Source organism: Ahaetulla prasina, chromosome 1 (assembly GCF_028640845.1).
Source record: "Ahaetulla prasina isolate Xishuangbanna chromosome 1, ASM2864084v1, whole genome shotgun sequence".
NCBI classification, from domain to species: Eukaryota; Metazoa; Chordata; class Lepidosauria; order Squamata; family Colubridae; genus Ahaetulla; species Ahaetulla prasina.
In genome coordinates this window covers 144,446,219-144,465,770 of record NC_080539.1, presented here as the reverse complement: position 1 = coordinate 144,465,770, position 19,552 = coordinate 144,446,219, and the positions used below count along the sequence as shown (strand labels likewise).

Here is a 19,552-nt window from a genome sequence, read left to right as displayed (position 1 = left end):
TATATGTACGCAGAAACACACACACACACACACACACACACACACGCTAGGGCGATTCATAACATTCTTAGACAAGGCAGGTACACAATAAAAGCCTTGCCTTAAGCTCCCCACAGTTTAAAATGCTGAAGGACAACTATTAAAATACCTGAAATATTACTGCTGTGGCAATTGTATTGATTGTTCTCTTCCATTGTCTTTGTACTGTAATTTCGTAAGAATATATAGAAGAGAACATTGGGATTATCCTAAGGCATTTTTTTTCCTTGATAAAGAGTAGTGAATGTATTTTCTGGGCACCTAGCAAATCAAGATCTATTGTATGGGTAGCTGAGGTAGAAAATTCCTACTCTTCAGGAGATTATCTACCCATTTCAGTCTGGTTCTTGCAAAGTGATTATTCAATTATTCCTTCTCTCTGAGGAAGAAACAGAGGATCAATAGGCCCAGACCGTTGGTTTTCAGATTAATAGCTCCATGTTCTTACTGCCTCACTCCTTGGCGGTGGCACACACTCCTGTGGCCAAATTCTCCCCCTAAGCAAAATCACATACAAGAGTCCAATGGACTGACCAAGAGGAAGAAGTGGGGGAGACCTGAATGATGCCTAATTTGTGTATGTTCCTCCATGGAAGTCTGTGTAACAAAACATAACATAGCATAACATAACAGTTAACAATATGCAGATCATCAAAACACAGAAAACAATCTAATGGTGGCTGTTGTGTATCTTGTTTAATAATTTTTTTTCAGTTGATATTTTAATCATCCTGTACGTTTTACATTAAAACTCTGGTCATCTATTAAAGTGTTGTGGATTTAGGACTCAATCCTTGAAAGAAAAAGTGACAAACTTACAAACAGAATTCTTGTGATTGTTGTCTTTGTTGGGCAACATCTTGACGCCTCTCGATTTCAGCTCAATTGCCTTTTTCACTGTAAAAAGAAAACAAAACAAACACACTCAGACTCCTGCACATTTTTTTATACGGAAAGAAATATTGCCCTCAAGAACTCTTCAGGTTAATATGAAAAGGTATCAATGTGTTTGCCCGTAAGTAAATATTTCATTTTATCACCTTTTAAAATTAAATTTTTGGGGGAATAATTTTTCTTCTATCAAAAATTCTCAATTGTTCCTCTGTTAACTTGCAGAATATTCGTTTATGGTATGTGAAAATGGCTACAGATATTGCAATGAATTGTAGTAAATCAGACTCAAAGTACAAGATACTAAATAGGTTGCCTTTTTCACGTCATGCTGTTGTTTTTTTCTTTAGTGCTTACAATCATTCATGCACCAAAATTTTGAAACTTATTATTTCTGTACAAGTGATCAACAGGTAGAGCTAAGCAATGTTCTTCCTATGTGACATGTCTTAAGCAAGCAGCTTGGTGATTGCATGGAGCTTCAGAGACACATTATCCAAATGATATTAAGAACTGCAGAAAAAACAACGGCTACCAACCTGCCTTCCATTGAGGACCTGTAGACTGCACAAGTCAAAAAGAGGGCTGTGAAAATACCTACAGATCCCTCACATCCTGGACATAAACTGTTTCCCTCAAAACGACGCCATAGAGCACTGCACACCAGAACAACTAGACACAAGAACAGTTTTTTCCCGAAGGCCATCACTCTGCTAAACAAATAATTCCCTCAACACTGTCAAACTATTTACTAAGTCTGCACTACTATGAATCTTCTCATCGTTCCCATCACCCATCTCCTTCCACTTATGACTGTAACTTTATTGCTGGTATCCTTACGATTTATACTGATATTGATTGTTTCCTGATTGCTTATTTGTAGCCTATGACTATCGTGCGGGACTAGCCTAAGTATAATTTTAATTGTAATTTTAAATGGGTTTTATGTCGGTCTTTGACCGTTTTAGTTGATGTGGCCATTAAATATTTGGTTTTAATTTGCTTTTAATATTGTTATTTGTATTTGTAGTTTTAATATGGCTGTAAACCGCCCTGAGTCCTTCGGGAGAAGGGCGGTATAGAAATTAAATTATAAATAAATAAATAAATAAATAAATAAATAAATAAATAAATAAATAAATAAATCATTAAGTGTTGTATCATTAAGTGTTACATTTGTACCTTATGACTATCATTAAGTGTTGTAAATGTTGTACCTTGATGAAGGTATCTTTTCTTTTATGTATACTGAGAGCATATGCACCAAGACAAATTCCTTGTGTGTCCAATCACACTTGGCCAATAAAAAAATCTATTCTATTCTATTCTATTCTATTCTATTCTATTCTATTCTATTCTATTCTATTCTATTCTATTCTATGAAGCCTATATTTCATCAACCACTTTTCTGTAGGAAAAAAATTCTCAGTGGAAAGGAAACTATGATAAGCTAACTCAATGTAAGACAAAGTTACTGAAGTTTTTCTCCCACTTTCTATGTTTCCTGTTGTGCCCAGGTTTTTCCAAACATTTATTTAAGCATTTTTATCCTTCCGTTCAACCAGAAATGCTTTTAGGGCTAGTACATAGATCAATAAAACAATATCTTTAACCATCTAAAAGATACTTCAAAAAAAGAAAATAGGAGCCAGAGGGGAAGAGGGAAACATGTTAACATGTTAACTCAACAACCATTTCTATACATTGAGAGTCCTTTCAATGCCTCCAGGGGAATAGACACAAGATGCTCACAGTAATAATTTGAATCTCTGTAAAGAGGACTTGCTTGTTGGGAACAGTGAACTGAATATAGTCCCATTCCTTATAGTTCTCTATTTCCAAATACCTCATTTCAGAATTGGCTTGTCTATGGAGAAAAAGGCAATTAATTTGTATTTATAATAATCTACAATTGGATTCTATGCTGGGGATGGCTTTTGATCCAGCAGATTTTAAAAGCACGGATCAAGTTTTTTTCTCTTTATCTTTCCTTTTGCAGCATTTCTTGTGATTCCTCCATATTTTTCTGAAAGTTCCAAATTTCATTTGATAGGCTTTTTAAAATTGTTTTTTTAATTATTATTATTATTATTATTATTATTATTATTATTATTATTATTATTATTATTATTATTATTATTATTATTCTGCTACTATACTTATGTCAAGGGGATGTGGTAGCTCAAGGGGCTAGGACACTGAGCTTGTCGATCGAAAGGTCGGCAGTTATGCGGTTCGAATCCCTGTGCTGCTGTGTAATGGGTGAGCTCCCGTTACTTGTCCCAGCTTCTGCCAACCTAGCAGTTTGAAAGTATGTAAAAAATGCAACTAGAAAAAATAGGGACCACCTTTGGTGGAAGGTAACAGAGTTCTGTGTGCCTTTGGTGTTGAGTCATGCTGGCCACATGACCACAGAGACGTCTTCGGACAGTGCTGGCTCTTTGGCTTTGAAACAGAGATAAGCACTGCCCCCTAGAGTCCCGAACGATTAGCACATATGTGCGAGGGGAATCTTTACCTTTACCTTTATACTTATGTCAGCTCAACATATGCCTGCTTTTTAAAAAATCTGATGTTCTGGCCTGATCTGACAACTATATCTTTTGTGTTTATCCTTTATCAGAAATTAACCCAAGGGAGTGTTAAACAAAATGCAACAGTGTGAAATGCATCTGTTTCAGAAATTATCTGAATATACTGTACTATTGGCTGTAGTTGTAATGTTTCATATTTTATGCATATCCTTAATGCTGACCCTGATAACCAGATGCTGACTTATTAATTGCCCAAAGCAATGTTTTGCTTGAAAGAAGAACAGATGCCTTCACCATTTTAGCCATGAATTGTGTTCTATTTGTCCATTTGTATGTATTAATTAATTATATATTTTTTTTTCTTTTCTTTCTTGTTCCTGTTTAAAGAGATAATGTAATAGTAACTTCTAAAATGTATACATGTCAAATGTATACATTCCTTATCTGCAATAAGTGAAAATGAGCAAGCTAATACATAGACTTCAAATGGTTGAATGGTGATATGATGGTAAAAGGTCCTCACCCACAAAAATATGTAATCTGCATTCACTACCAAACCTATGAGATTCCCCTCCCCCCATATGAATTAGGAACCAGTAGCCCAAATACTCACTGACCATATCTCGGTGATAGCATGGCTAGCTTGCTGATCTGGTAGGAAGGGATAAATAACAATTAGGTCACTCAGATGGATGTCTCTAAAACATTTTAACCTCAAATTGGAATCTACACTGTCTGCCTTTTTCCTTTGTTTTATCTTTGTAATGTAGTAGGTCAAAAGTGTATATGCTGTGATCAGTGATGGGATTCAAAAAAATTTACTACCGGTTCTGTGGGCGTAGCTTGCTGGGCATGGCATGGCTTGGTGGGTGTGGCTTGGCTTGGCTGCCTGTGGCAGGGGAAGGATATTGTAAAATCTCCATTCCCACCCCACTCCAGGGGAAGATTACTGCAAAATCCCCATTTCCTCCAGATCAGCTGAGACTTGGGAGGCAGAGAATAGATGGGAGTGGAGCCAGTCAGAGGTGGTATTTACTGGTTCTCTAAACTACTCAAAATTTCGGCTACCAGTTCTCCAGAACTGGTCAGAACCTGCTGAAACCCACCTCTGGTTGTGATTCTGCTTTTGCTCAGGGCTGCTCAGCAAAGTGCTCAAGCTTCGCTTGGAAATGTGTGTATGTGTGTCTGTTGATGTTTGTGTGTACACAGGTATATATATCTATATCTATATGCATATACATATACACATACACACATCCGCACACACGTACACATACACACAACTACATAAAGAGAGAGACTTATTGATTTCATGCAAATAAAATTATGTTGCATCTTCAAAGTGATTTGATTGCTTTAGGTGAGCCAGATTTTGGCTACAATGGTGTAGTAAAAATAGTAAAAGGTAAAGGTAAAGGTTCCCCTCGCACATACATGCTAGTCGTTCCCGACTCTAGGGGGCGGTGCTCATCTCCGTTTCAAAGCCGAAGAGCCAGCACTGTCCGAAGACATCTCCATGGTCATGTGGCCAGCATGACTAAACACCTGTTGTGACCCAGGTTCCTGGACCCGGACTCCTGGACTCAGATGATTCAGAAAGTGAGGGAGAAGACCTGGCAAGGCCTACTTCTCTTGGGCCCTCTCCCTCCCTGGCACCCACCCAAAGGGAGGAGGAGGGGCCGGCAAGGCCCGATTCTCCCGAGCCTTCTTCTGATTTGGCAACGCCCCAAGAACAGTTTTGGAGTGATGCAAGACTGCGCAGACGTGACCGGCACGCGCAGCAGAGGAAGCGTTGGCACAAAGCCAAGGAATGATGGTCATGCAGTGACATCTGCAGAGACTATAAATAGGAGGCAGGACTTCCTGTTTTTTTGTCTTGGACAAAGCAATGAATTTGTGTGGGCAAACTGTATCAATGGAGGGAAGAATATATTTGTGAGTAATTCTGGCCTTATCTATAATTTCCTCGTTATCTCCAGAGACTTGGCAGGCCCGTGGGTAGACGTGGCCAGAACATTTATCTATGTAAATAAATTAGAAAAAAAAGGCCTTTGACTGACTCTTTGTTGGGAGTATTGGGGGAGGGAAACAGAACAACACCAAAGGCGCACGGAATGCTGTTACCTTCCCACCAAAGGTAGTCCCTATTTTTCTACTTGCATTTTTACGTGCTTTCAAACTGCTAGATTGGCAGAAGCTGGGACAAGTAACGGGAGCTTACTCTGTTACGCGGCATTAGGGATTCGAACCGCTGAACTGCTGACCTTTCGATCGACAAGCTATATCCAAAATATTTTTGCCATTTTTTTTTTCCAGGAGACACTTAAAGTAATTCATCCATCGAAGATAGATAGCACAACTCTTTATCTCCACTACGGTGTCCAAATTGGGTCATTACATAGAAAGCCATGTCTCTCTCTCTTTCCCCTCCCCTCCCAAAAAAAGGATACCAAGTCACACCAAGAAGTGGCATGTTTCTTGAAAATAACTTTCAGGATCATTTATGAAAGCAGCCCTGTAAACATCTTCTGATATCTTAGTTGAAATTGATCTGGCCTGGGAACTTGTTTTGAACATGCCGCTGCTCGTAAGCCATTTATCAAAGTAGTTTCTAGATGTTGGTTGGTGTACTATTAGTTATACTGGGGTCCTTTTGTGCAAGTTTCCTTCTACCAGGTTTTCAAAATAGCAAACCTTAGTAAACCTTTTGAAATGAATGGATGACCCAGGGATGTTCCATTAAAAAGCCTTTGAAATCAGAGAACTCTGTTGTTTGGAGATGACAAAGAGGAGAAAGCAAGGCTGACGGTTTCCTTCAATGTGCTTGAAATTGCCAAATGGCTATTAATGATCTCACTGAATTTCATAGGAGACATAAAAGCATCATCACTTTTTTTAGATTGTTGTCTCTACCTTGATGAACATATCTTTTCTTTTATGTACACTGAGAGCATATGCACCAAGACAAATTCCTTGTGTGTCCAATCACGCTTGGCCAATAAAAATTATATTCTATTCTACGGGAGGTGCAGAGAGGGACAGATTACAAACCTTCAACACATTTTCTACCATCCCAATTGTCTGGTTGTCTGTTATATACTGAAAGGGTCTTTCTTAATTGTTAATGATACCTTTTCGGCCTTGTTTCCTGCCTTGGCTGATGATCAGTATCAAAAACTCAAGATGACAATCTGCTTCAGCATTATGCTGGGCTGATAATGCTATAACAACAGCCTTCTCTGAATGGAGCATCCTACAGCTTTGATAGAATAAACGATCCATTTATTTTATTTATTTTTTTATTTATTTTTATTTTATTCAATTTTTATACCGCCCTTCTCCCGAAGGACTCAGGGCGGTGTACAGCCAAGATCCATCATCCCCAGCTTGTTTGTGACCACACTAGATGGGGACTCTTTGTCATTAACCAACCTATCTGTAGAGGGCCAGGTATGGAAGGCTGCTCTACAGCATCACTACCATTTCATCTCACATCTTACTGTATAAAAATAATAATTATCACTACTGCAGAGATATACAGGTAGTCCTTGACTTACAATTCATTTAGCGAATGTTCAAAGTTACGATGGCATTGAAAAACGTGATTTATGACTGTTTTTCATACTTAGGACCACTGGAGCATCCCCACGGTCATGCGATTAAAATTCAGATCCTTGACAACTGACTTGTATTTATGACCGTTGCAATGTCCCGGGGACATGTGACCCCCCCTTTTGCAACTTTCTGACAAACAAAGTCAACGGGGAAGCCAGATTCACTTAACAACCATGTTACTAACTTAACAATGGCAGTGATTCACTCAACAACTATGTCAGGAAAGATCGTAAAATGGAGCAAAGTTCACTTGACGCGTGTTTTACTTAGCAACAGAAAATTTGGGCTCAACCATGGTCATAAGTTGAGGACTATCTTTATATGTATTGGGCTGTCCTCCAAGAAAATCATGTAGGGATAAACAGAATATTACTTATCTTCTTCAAAAGCTATGCTCCTGCATTCCTTTTCGGAAAAGCCATAAAACAATTTTGAGCGACACTAACCATCACCTTCATAAACTGCCAGAAAAAGCAATTTTATCAAACATTCTACAGGGTAGCCCCCATGAATGTATATAATATACCATCATTGGTTTTTGTCTGTATTTTTCCCCTTTGTTCAACTGCTATTATTATGTTAAAAAGGGAGAACCCAAAGGTGCTTTTTCAAGAGGCAGAAAGTCCAGTTGCCTCCTGAAAAAGCACCATTTGGACCACCATGACTTGGATGCATGAGAATCTCCATAGACAGCTAAAAAGGGAGGCCTATGCCTCTCTTCTGTTTTTGGTTGCTTCTAGAGCAACACGTATGCTCCTATACTCAGGTCACACATAACACCGTACATTCAAATAATCCTTTTGTGGGGAAAAAAGAATTCAAACAGCTGAGTGAACTAACATGTCCTAATATTCTCTTATGTGGGGAGATAGTTGGTTCGCCACACGTGATGTTTTTGCTTGGTTCAGCACTAGCACCATATTAGTGTTTCCAAAACCTCATTCTCCTTAGGCAGTCAAGCTGATCTTCTTATGGCTCAGCTAGGGCACAGACCTTTTGTCTTGCCTTGCTGAAATTCCCAATTTGTGGGAACTTTGCCTCTACACCTTGCCTTCAGAATTTATGAGCAGATTTCAAGGACAACCTTATCGACAGATCCAGCTTTAAACCCTCTGGTCAATTTCTAGTTTGTTACACTATGTCTATTTTTTTTTTAAATGTCTAGCTTGTTCCCATTTATGTATGCAGCATGCACTAAAAAATTCTTGCCTTCTTCTACCTCCCAGTCTCTGGATTCAAAGAAGGCACATTTCCCTACAGACTCATACACAGGTTCACCACCGTATCATAAAACCATGATTACATTAGCAGAGAAAGACACTTGCTGCAAAATGCTGTGTCGTGTCATTATCCGAGATAATGGAGACAGCAGAATAGAACAGAAAGAAGAGGAAAAGATAACAGAATACAAAGACCTGCAAATAGAAACAGAACAACTGTGACCAAAGTAGGCAAAGGTTGTACCAATAGTCGTAGGGGCCTTGGGTGCAATCCCAAAACATCTGGAGCAGTGGTGGCATTCAGCCGGTTCTATCTGGATTGGATAAACTGGTAGCTGGTAATGGGGAGGCTCCACCTACTCCCCAGATGTAATCACATCCCATTTTTGATGCTCTGTGCATGCACAGAAGGCCTGCGCATGCTCACATTTGCAAACCAGTAGCAAAAGTAAATGAATACCGCCCTTGATTTGGAGCATAGCTTTGTTGTGGTCCACCAGCAGCCTGCGGAGCTGGCAATGGAATCAGACAGCGATGAGGCTGAGGAAGAGCATGGGCCAGTCCTGGAGGCTGGGGAAGGCCCAGATGAGGGCTTTGTGTTGGAGGCAGAGGTGGGGCCAGGGCCATCGGGGAGTGATGTACGGACTCCAGAGCCTCCAGAGACTGATAGTAGTGAGGCAGAGGAACAGGAGGAGCCTTCTCATGCACGTATGAGAAGAGCTGCCAGAAGGCAAGAGCAGCTCAAGCAAAGAAGACAACTTGGGAATATGGCCAAGAGATGATTGGCCCCTCCCATAAGGCTTAAAAGACCAGCAGTGGTGTTTGGACTCTTTGCCAGAAAACAACGTTGATAGCTTTGTCTTGCTGCATTTGTTTTGTATCAGTGTCTTCTGAACTTTTGCCAAGAAAGGCCTTTGGCAGTTTGCCTAATTGGATCAAGGTTGGTGATAGGACTGAGGAATTGTGTTGGGAGGAATTTGCTTTAATTTAGTTGGACTACGCTGAGAATGACTTAAGGAAACAGTTGAGTTTCTGAAGCCATGAAACAGAGATTACAGTAACACAAATGCCATGGCAAAAATGGTTGTACATTCATCTTGCTTTTAAGTCTGCTTGTAAACAGACTTTTATCACAAAGTGTATTTTAACAAAGGAGACAAACAAGGTTGTCCCTTTTTTCCTTCTTCATTTCTATTGGCATTTGAACATTGATTGGGAAGATAGAATTATAGGAATTAAAATAGCAATTTAAAAATAAATAAATGCATATGATTTTCTATTGACAATTATTCTTCCAAGGGAATTTCTAGAAATGATAATGGAATACATACAGCAATGTAGCTCGGTATTAGGATATTGGATTAATAAAAAAACAAGACTCAAATGATTAGATGGAATTTACTTGAAGAAAAAAAGTAATATGTACTGCAAATAATGGTGTTTAATGTTTCTGTTAAAAAGGTCAAGAACCTAGGGATTTACTTAGCAGAAAACAACAAAGGTTTGTTGAAGAATAATTATTCTTAAAAATATAATGGAAGATATTTTAAGATGGAGAAACTTTTGTTAACAAGAAGTGCAGCAGAAAAAAAATGATTACCTTCCTATGTCAAATGATTGCAATAGGAAGTAAAATGAGCAGCAGAGATGAGCAATCGAGTTAATTCTGCAAAGAAAGCTGAGGTTTATGATTTAGATTTTATCAGAACTGAAAAAAAGAACATGGATCGGCAGTACCAACTTTCAAGCTGTGTTACCAAACCAACTATTTAATTTGGGTGACAGAGTGGGTTATATTATTTTATGGCTTGACTGTGTCTATTGAAGAAGTGAGATTCCCAGATGGTTTGCAGAAAAAGTCTTTGGTTCAGCACATGCATGCAAGATATAAAGAGATCATTAATTTTAAGCAGAACATTAAAAGTATGGGATAAAAAGGGGAAAAGGGATTAGTTCATATTTGTCATTCTTTGCTTCAATATTAAATATTTATATGCACGAGACTATAAAAAGATTTGACCAATGGAGAGATGATAACTGATAAAATCTGCAAGATTCAGAAAAAGATAACATCTTTTACACTGATGGTATTACCTAGCATGGTAATAAAATGTCTGTAAGAAAACCACCAAACTCAGAAGGCACCAAGGACTCCACACTTCAACCCTGTGTTACAAATATTCTCTTCTATTGGCATGGTACAAATTCGATCCATTGGCCAAAAAGTATTACCTAGAATAAATTATTCTGAACATTCTGTTTTCCTGATGTGGTGTAAAGCTTAATATAAGACTGCCGATTGATATGCTATCTTGAATGCCAATATCTGTAGTGTTAGCTTCACTGAATATGGAAAAAAGGGTTTTGGCATGGTTCAAATCACTTCTAGTTCAAGTATTGAGGAATTTTGTTTCCTGTAGAATGCTTTATTTGGTTTATGATTTTTATCTTCTTTTAATGTAATTACCAATTAAATGATTTCCCCAGTAATGAAAATGCAGTGTGAAACATATCAAGAATGTTCTTCGTCTCCTAATTTTGACATGCCTGATGAGACAAACTTATGAAGTTAAAATAATTTATTTGGCTGAGTTAGATAGTGTGCAAATTGTGTTAATGATTATTAATAAATTTACCTAACTATAAAACCAACACAATTATCTGTTAAATATTTTATTTATACAATAAATTGGGGTAATTCAAATATTATGTCAACCGGAAAAAAATATTCCGATGGTTGTAGAGAAATGTGTTTAATAGAATCAGGTCATTATGCAAAATATAAAATATCCAGTTTAGTGGCCAAAAACCTTTCAAAATGTATTACCCAAAGAATATTAAGAGGTAGCTGAAGATTCCTTCATTAATGTACATTGAGAGATTATGCGCTGAAGACAAATTCCTTGTGTGTCAAATCACACTTGTCCAATAAATTATTCTATTTTGTTCGGTTCGGTTCAGTTCAGTTCTGTTCTGTTCTGTTCTGAAAATGAATTTTGTATCAAGATTCATATACTGTATATTATGATAGCAGTACTTTTATTTGTTCCACTTAAAACCTATAAACCTGAAGTAAGATCATCATCATCATCATCATCATCATCATCATCATCATCATCATCATTATTATTATTATTATTATTATTATTATTATTATTATTTGAATTTATATCCTGCCCTTCTCCGAAGACTCAGGGCGGCTTACATTGTGTAAGGCAATAGTCTCATCCTATTTGTATATTTATATATAAAGTCAACTTATTGCCCCCCCAACAATCTGGGTCCTCCTTTTACCTACCTTATAAAGGATGGAAGGCTGAGTCAACCTTGGGCCTCGTGGGACTCGAGCCTGCAATAATTGTAATTGCAGGCAGCTGTGTGTTAATAACAGGCTGCATTAGCCTGGTGAGCCACTTCATGAGGATAGTTACAGTTTCACTTAGCAACTGTTTCACTTAATGACTGAATTACAGGTCCCAACTATGGTCACTAACAAGGACTACCTGTATACTTTGTTACATATGTTATGGGTAACCATATGTAAATCCTTGTACATTAGGTATTATTACTAAAGAGAACCCACAGGATTTCTAATGTTCTAATGTAACTGCTCTTTCTTTACCTACCTCTGAGTACTGGATGAAAATATTATTCTGGGAAGGCAATTTTCTGGATTTATGGTTTCCTGATTGAATAGTTACATTATTTTATTTTAATGTTGAGATTATCTTAAACTACAGTTACTGAGGAGTCATCCCAGGAGAAATAGATGAATTGTTCCCCAACAAAGGCAGAGACAAATCTGATTTCAGGAGGGAATTTTTGTCAGAGATTCTTCTTTCCATGTGATAATTTTGGCAGCCCTTACCTCACCAGTGTGAGAGATTCAATGTCAGAAGGAAAAAGGAAAACCAAAAATTGGTGAGATGCAAATCAGGAATCGCTAAGATGCTTCAGTATAAATCACAAAGCAAATCAGATTAAATGCATGTCACAACTCACAAATTTCAATCTTTCACATTTGCCTGATTAATAATACGGCTCATCTGCAGGACAAAGTGCATGCAAACTATACGTTTTACATTTCTTAATTATTTCCTGTATATTTCAGTAAATTGAATTCCCTGCTACTGTAAATGAATTCTTTCCTATTGACATTAATGTAAGTCAATATATACTGTAAGCTAAATGCAAAATATTGAAAGGAAAATAATGTAGCAGTGGTTTGTTTTCTTCCTTTTATTGTGCAGAAAGATTCTTAGTTCTCAGAGATTCTTAACATCAAGGCAGCTAAGCCTAAACTTCATCTACAGTTGAGGCCAAAATTGTGGAAACCTTTTGGGAAAAGTGTATTTTCTAAAACTAGCTAATAACACCACTTTTTTTTAGTAGAACCATAAAATTCTAAAAAAAGGGCCTCTGGTGGCTCAACAGACTAATGCAGTCTGTTATTAACAGCAGCTGCTTGCAATTACTTCAGGTCCAAGTCCCACCAGGCCCAAGGTTGACTCAGCCTTCCATCCGTTATAAGGTAGGTAAAATGAGGACCCAGATTGTTGGGGACAATAAATTGACTTTGTATATAATATACAAATGGATGAAGACTATTGCTTGACATAGTGTAAGACGCCCTGAGTCTTCGGAGAAGGGCGGGATATAAATGCAAATAATATATATATATATATAACAATGGAAAGATAATTTAATTAAGAATGTAATGCAATAACATTACACGGCACGACTGAAGAACTAGTTGTGGCCTGGAAACGGGGCTTTGGACCGTGTCGTGCCTTTGCGGCCTCTGACCCGGTGTAGATCTCAATTGGCTCCCTGGTTCTCCGAGGAACTGAGAGAGATGAAACGCCGGAGAAGACGCCTAGAGAGCACTTGGAGGTCTAGCCGTTCCGAGGTTGATCGGACACTAGTGAGGTCTTTTACTAAGACCTACCTAGTGCATCGGCAGATAACCGCCCGGCCGCTTTGTTTCGGGTGACCCGTTCCCTCCTTCATCAGGGGGGACGGGATGACCCTTTACAAGGACGAGCCGAGGAGTTTAACGGTTATCTATACGATAAAATCGTTCAGCTTCGGGATAGTTTGGACCAAAATTGTGATGATCCAACCGAGATGACGGAGACGTGTCTTGTAGAGGTTATTTGGGATGAGTTTGATTCTGTGGCTCTCGAGGACGTGGACAGGTTGCTGGGGAGGTTGCATGCAACTATATGTTTACTGGACCCTTGTCCTTCCTGGTTAGTGCTGGCTACCCAGGAAGTGACACGAGGCTGGCTCCAGGGGATTATAAATGCTTCTTTGTTGGAAGGGGTTTTCCCCGCCGCCTTGAAAGAAGCGGTGGTGAGACCCCTCCTCAAGAAGCCTTCCCTGGACCCAGCTATTTTAGGGAATTATCGTCCAGTCTCCAACCTTCGCTTTGTGGCGAAGGTTGTAGAGAGTGTGGTTGCATGGCAGCTTCCCCGGTACCTGGATGAAGCTGTCTATCTAGACCCGTTCCAGTCCGGCTTCCGACCCGGTTATAGCACAGAGACGGCTTTGGTCGCGTTGGTAGATGACCTCTGGAGGGCCAGGGATAGGGGTTGCTCCTCTGCCTTGGTCCTATTAGATCTCTCGGCGGCTTTTGATACCATCGACCATGGTATCCTACTGCCCCGGTTGGAGGGATTGGGAGTGGGAGGCACCGTTTATCGGTGGTTCTCCTCCTATCTCTCTGAACGGTCGCAGACAGTGTTGACAGGGGGGCAGAGGTCGTCCGCGAGGTGCCTTACTTGTGGGGTGCCTCAGGGGTCGATTCTCTCGCCTCTCCTGTTCAACATCTATATGAAACCGCTGGGGGAGGTCATCAGTGGTTTCGGGGTGAGTTATCATCTGTACGCTGATGATACTCAGCTGTACTTTTCCACCTCGGACCACCCCAACGAAGCTGTCGAAGTGCTGTCCCGGTGTTTGGAAGCCGTACGGGTCTGGATGGGGAGAAAAGCTCAATCCCTCCAAGACGGAGTGGCTGTGGATGCTGGCATCCCGGTACAGTCAGCTGCACCCACAGCTGACTGTTGGGGGCGAGTTATTGGCCCCAAAGGAGGTGGTACGCAACTTGGGCGTCCTCCTGGATGGATGGCTGTCCTTTGATGAACACCTGGCGGCCGTCTCCAGGAGGGCCTTTTACCAAGTTTGCTTGGTTCGCCAGTTGCGTCTCTTCCTTGACCGGGATGCCTTATGCACGGTCACTCACGCTCTGGTTACGTCTCGGTTGGATTATTGCAATGCTCTCTACATGGGGCTGCCATTGAGGTGCACCCGGAGACTGCAGTTAGTCCAGAAGTAGTAGTAATAAGAGTAGCCTATAGTAGTAATGGGAGCCACTTGTGGCTCCCATGTAACATCGCTACTACGCAGTTTGCACTGGCTTCCTGTGGTCTTTCGGGTGCGCTTCAAGATTTGGTCACCACCTTTAAAGCGCTCCATGGCTTGGGACCCGGGTACTTACGAGACCGCCTGCTGTTACCTTATGCCTCCCACCGACCCGTACGCTCCCACAGAGAGGGTCTTCTCAGGGTGCCGTCCGCCAAACAATGTCGGCTGGCAGCCCCCAGGAGCAGGGCCTTCTCTGTTGGAGCCCCGATGCTCTGGAATGAACTTCCCCCTGGCTTACGCTAAGTACCTGATCTTCGGACCTTTCGCCGTGAGCTGAAAACACATCTATTTATCCAAGCGGGACTGGCATAATAGTGTTATTAATTTTAAATTGGGTTTTTATTGCCTTAGGGTTTTTTAAATTTTTAAATTTTAATATTGGCCTTTTGTAATTTGCTTAGTTTTAAATCTTGGTTTTAAATTGTATGTATATCAACTTTTTATCTTTGGCTGTACACCGCCCTGAGTCCTTCAGGAGAAGGGCGGTATAAAAATTTAATAAATAAATAAATAAAAATAAATAAAAAATAACTTTTATGAAGGATTTGTTATTAGAATAGCAGTTACACTCTAAAGAAGAAAAGTGAAACACATAAAAAAAATGAGATATACAAACATTATCACCATGGTATCCTGCTGCGCCGGTTGGGGGGATTGGGAGTGGGAGGCACCGTGTATCGGTGGTTCTCGTCCTATCTCTCCGACCGGTCGCAGACGGTGTTGACAGGGGGGCAGAGGTCGACCGTGAGGTGCCTCACTTGTGGGGTGCCGCAGGGGTCGATCCTCTCACCCCTTCTGTTCAACATTTATATGAAGCCGTTGGGTGAGATCATCAGTGGCTTCGGGGTGAGATACCAGCTGTACACTGATGACACTCAGCTGTACTTTTCCACCCCGGGCCACCCCAATGAAGTTGTTGAAGTGCTGTCCCGGTGTTTGGAAGCCGTACGGGTCTGGATGGGGAGAAACAGGCTCAAGCTCAATCCCTCCAAGACGGAGTGGCTGTGGATGCCGGAATCTCGATTCAGTCAGCTGCAGCCGCAGCTGACTGTTGGAGGCGAGTTATTGGCCCCAAAGGATAGGGTGCGCAACTTAGGTGTCCTCCTGGATGAGCGGCTGTCGTTTGAAGATCATTTGACGGCCGTCTCCAGGGGGGCCTTCCACCAGATTCGCCTGGTTCGGCAGTTGCGCCCCTTCCTTGATCGGGATGCCTTGTGCACAGTCACTCACGCACTTGTTACCTCTCACTTGGATTATTGTAATGCTCTCTACATGGGGCTCCCCTTGAGGTGCACTCGGAGGCTTCAGTTAGTCCAGAATGCAGCTGCGCGGGTGATAGAGGGAGCTTCGCGCAGCTCCCACGTAACACCGCTCCTGCGCAGACTGCACTGGCTACCTGTGGCCTTTCGAGTGCACTTTAAGGTTTTGGTTATGACCTTTAAAGCGCTCCATGGCTTAGGGCCTGGGTACTTATGGGACCGCCTGCTGTTACCGCATGCCTCCCACCGACCCGTACGCTCTCACAGAGAGGGACTTCTCAGGGTGCCGTCCGCCAAGCAATGTCGGCTGGCGGCCCCCAGGGGAAGGTCCTTCTCTGTGGGGGCTCCCACACTCTGGAACGAGCTTCCCCCGGGTTTACGCCAAATACCTGACCTTCGGACCTTTCACCGCGAACTGAAGACACATCTTTTCATTCGCGCGGGGCTGGCTTAGATTTTATCGATTTTAAAATCTTTATTATTAATTTTAAATGGGTTTTAGTTTTTATATATTTTAAATTTTTAGGCTAATTATAATAAGTTTTTTAATCTTACATTTTAAACTGTATGTTTTCTTGTCTGTTTTTATTTTGCCTGTACACCGCCCTGAGTCCTTCGGGAGAAGGGCGGTATAAAAATCAAATAAATAAAATAATAATAATAATGTCAGTTAATACTTAGTTGGATAACCTTTAGCATGAATTACAGCCTTATAATGTCTTCCCATAGAGTGAACCAAGTCTTTTAGTTCTGCAGCAGTTATAATGTGAAACCAAGATTAAATGATTGCTTCTGTTAACTGGGTTTTATTGCTGAGTTGCTTCTGACTAACAAGTTTCTTTAGTTGGCTCCATAGATTTTCAATTGGGTTAAGATCTGGCTATACCTAGGTCATTCCAGCAGTGAAATATGATTAACTTGAAACCCCCCCCCCAAAAAAAATGGTGTTATTAGCCATCAAACCTCAAAAATACACTTTTCCCAAAAATGTTTCCACAATTTTGGCCACTACTGTGTAGAAAAAATATTAAGTAGATAATATTCTTCAATCAAGGTATGCGGGTGAATATGCCCATCTGGGATTGTTAATATGTTTTCATTGAATCTTATTCAACCATCCATCCATCCATTCATATCCTGCCCTTTTAAAAATAAGGCAGAAAACATACTTTGCTCCTCCTGTTTTACCCACAACATCCCTGTGAAGTGTGTTAGGTTGAAAGAGTGATTGGCTCAAATTTACCCAGCTGGCTTTCGTGCCTGAAACGGGATTTGAACTTCCACTTTACATGGGATGTTTACACTGATATGCAATGTAAAAAAAACCAAAAAAACCAAAAAAAAACCTTATATATGGTTATAAAGTCAAACCACTTGCACAGATGATGGGAATTTGCATCCAGAATTTAGCCAACAAGGAGTTAAATAGAAATTTCTGGTTTGGGAAAGCATGGAAAACTGGAAATAAAATCACAGCACAAATTTATCAGTTATAGTGAGGAGAGGGATATCTAAGAGAGAACAGTCTATATCATCCAGTAATAATTATGAGAACTTAATTGAAAATCTGGGCCCTATATATATTATCTGTATTTATCTTCTGTTTAAGGCTGTGTAACAGCTCCTTAATATGTGAGATCACTTGAAAAGATTCAAGATGTCACTGCTGTGACTATGCTTTTGCTCACAGCTCTTCTAATTATAGAATTATAGAGCCAAGGTGGCACAGCGGTTAGAGTGCAGTACTGCAGGCTAGTTCAGCTAACTGCTAGCTGCAGTTCAGCAGTTCAAATCTCACCAGCTCAAGGTTGATTCAGCTTTCCATCTTTCCAAGGTAGGTAAAATGAGGAGCCAGATTTTTGGGGCAGTATGCTGACTCTGTACACCGCTTAGAAAGGGCTGTAAAAGCACTATGAAGCAGTCTATAAGTCTTAAGTGCTATTGCTATTGCTATATTGTCCTACCTCAGTCTTGAAATCTTCTGATTCTGTCTCCTGAACCCAATAATTTATTTTATCCTAAAGTTGCAAAGAAAATGCTTCGCAACAAAGCAGAAAATCACCATTGATAGCCAAATATTATCATTGATTATTACCATGTGTTTTTGTGTCTAGGAAAGGGTGCACTCAACAAATAATGCCAGACAAATCAGTTTTATTTTGAACAACCTGTTTCAAATGAAAGCTGAAATTTGTGTCTTGAGAGTAACCAACAATAGGTATCATTTCACTTTCAATTAGCTCCAGAGCTATTGCATGTGAGAAGCAGCATTGAATAAAAGATAAATTCTCAATATTACAACTTTAATTGGCAAGTGTGGCCTACAAAAGCACAGCCAGAACGGTAGCTTAATCTCTTTTAATCAATCAACTGAAACTAAATTAATTCTGAACATCCAGTTTAGATCAGATGGCTTGCTTAGGACTATTAGCCCTACAATTTGCTACAATATGCTTGTTTTCCCATAAAGAAATAACAATGCTTGGTTCATCAAATAGTAATACAAAGATTGCCATCTATCTAAAGAGAAATTACACAGTCACAATCATCTCAAATCCGGCTTGTTCATAGCTTTGTTTTGTTTTGCTTTATTTTATTTTAAGTCCAGCTGAACAATCTGCAGTAAGGTTGATTGAGTTCCACTGAATTTAACAAGCTCAACAAAATTAACCTGTGCACAGGACTGCATATATCATTGCATATATTTTAATGAATTTCAGTAATTTGGCATACACTGGCAAACATTAAACTAATTTGAAAACTAGCAATATTACCTAGGACTTGGATAATATAATCTTCAAAAAGTGAATCAGAGCATGAGGAAGCATGTTCTCAGCAACCTCTTAACACAAGTATGGAAACTCGGGAAAAAGGAGTGGATGTTTTATAGTGCTGCAAACAGATGCCATGTTTGTTTATTGGAGTCCGATTTGAAAATGCTGCACAGCATCAATATTTATATTTTGCTTTGGTCTCTGACCATGACATATGATTGTGTCCTCACTGACTTATGGCCTCCCAAGAAAAATGTCACAGCAACAGCAAGACCAACCTTGCCCTGATACCATCCAGAAAAGAAACAGCTCTGTCCTTCCATGATGCTGCACTATTGACAAGTTGCTCTAAGTTAGAGAACCGAGAGGAATGCATTCTGATTTCATCCATCAGGAAATACCAATTGCTATTCCACAAGCATGTCACCAAGGGATGGTAGCCAAGCTGGAGCTGCCAAAGGGTAGTGTTCTGTCTCCTTCCCCACTTCGGAGTAACGAGCTGGCCTTCAGCCAGTGGTTTCACGGCTCTTATCAGTCCTGGCAGAGAAATCGCAGCTGCCCGCCAAAATTCAAACAAATGACTCACGTAGCAAGACTTTCAGCTCTTTTTGAAATGGTTCAGCTAAACTTTTGCTTCCCATGGAGTGCAAGCAGTCCCAAAGCTCCTTATATATCCTGTGGGGTGGGACAGGAGCTTAGCTAAACCTTCCCTTTTGATAATGCCACCTCTCTAATCTTCTGAAGCGCGGGTTAATCCAAGCTTTATTATTATCAGCTGGGTCTGAGGGCGT

At 40.3% G+C, this 19,552-nt stretch overlaps 1 protein-coding gene across 1 annotated transcript in view; it reads right to left on the bottom strand.

Moving 5' to 3' along the window:
• CSMD1 (CUB and Sushi multiple domains 1) overlaps positions 1 to 19,552 on the bottom strand; it is a 1,133,931-nt gene that overhangs the window by 379,702 nt on the left and 734,677 nt on the right. Inside the window, exon 7 of the mRNA XM_058177365.1 lies at positions 859 to 936. Within this exon, the coding sequence (XP_058033348.1) occupies positions 859 to 936 (78 nt within the window). The remainder of the gene's footprint in view (positions 1 to 858; positions 937 to 19,552) is intronic.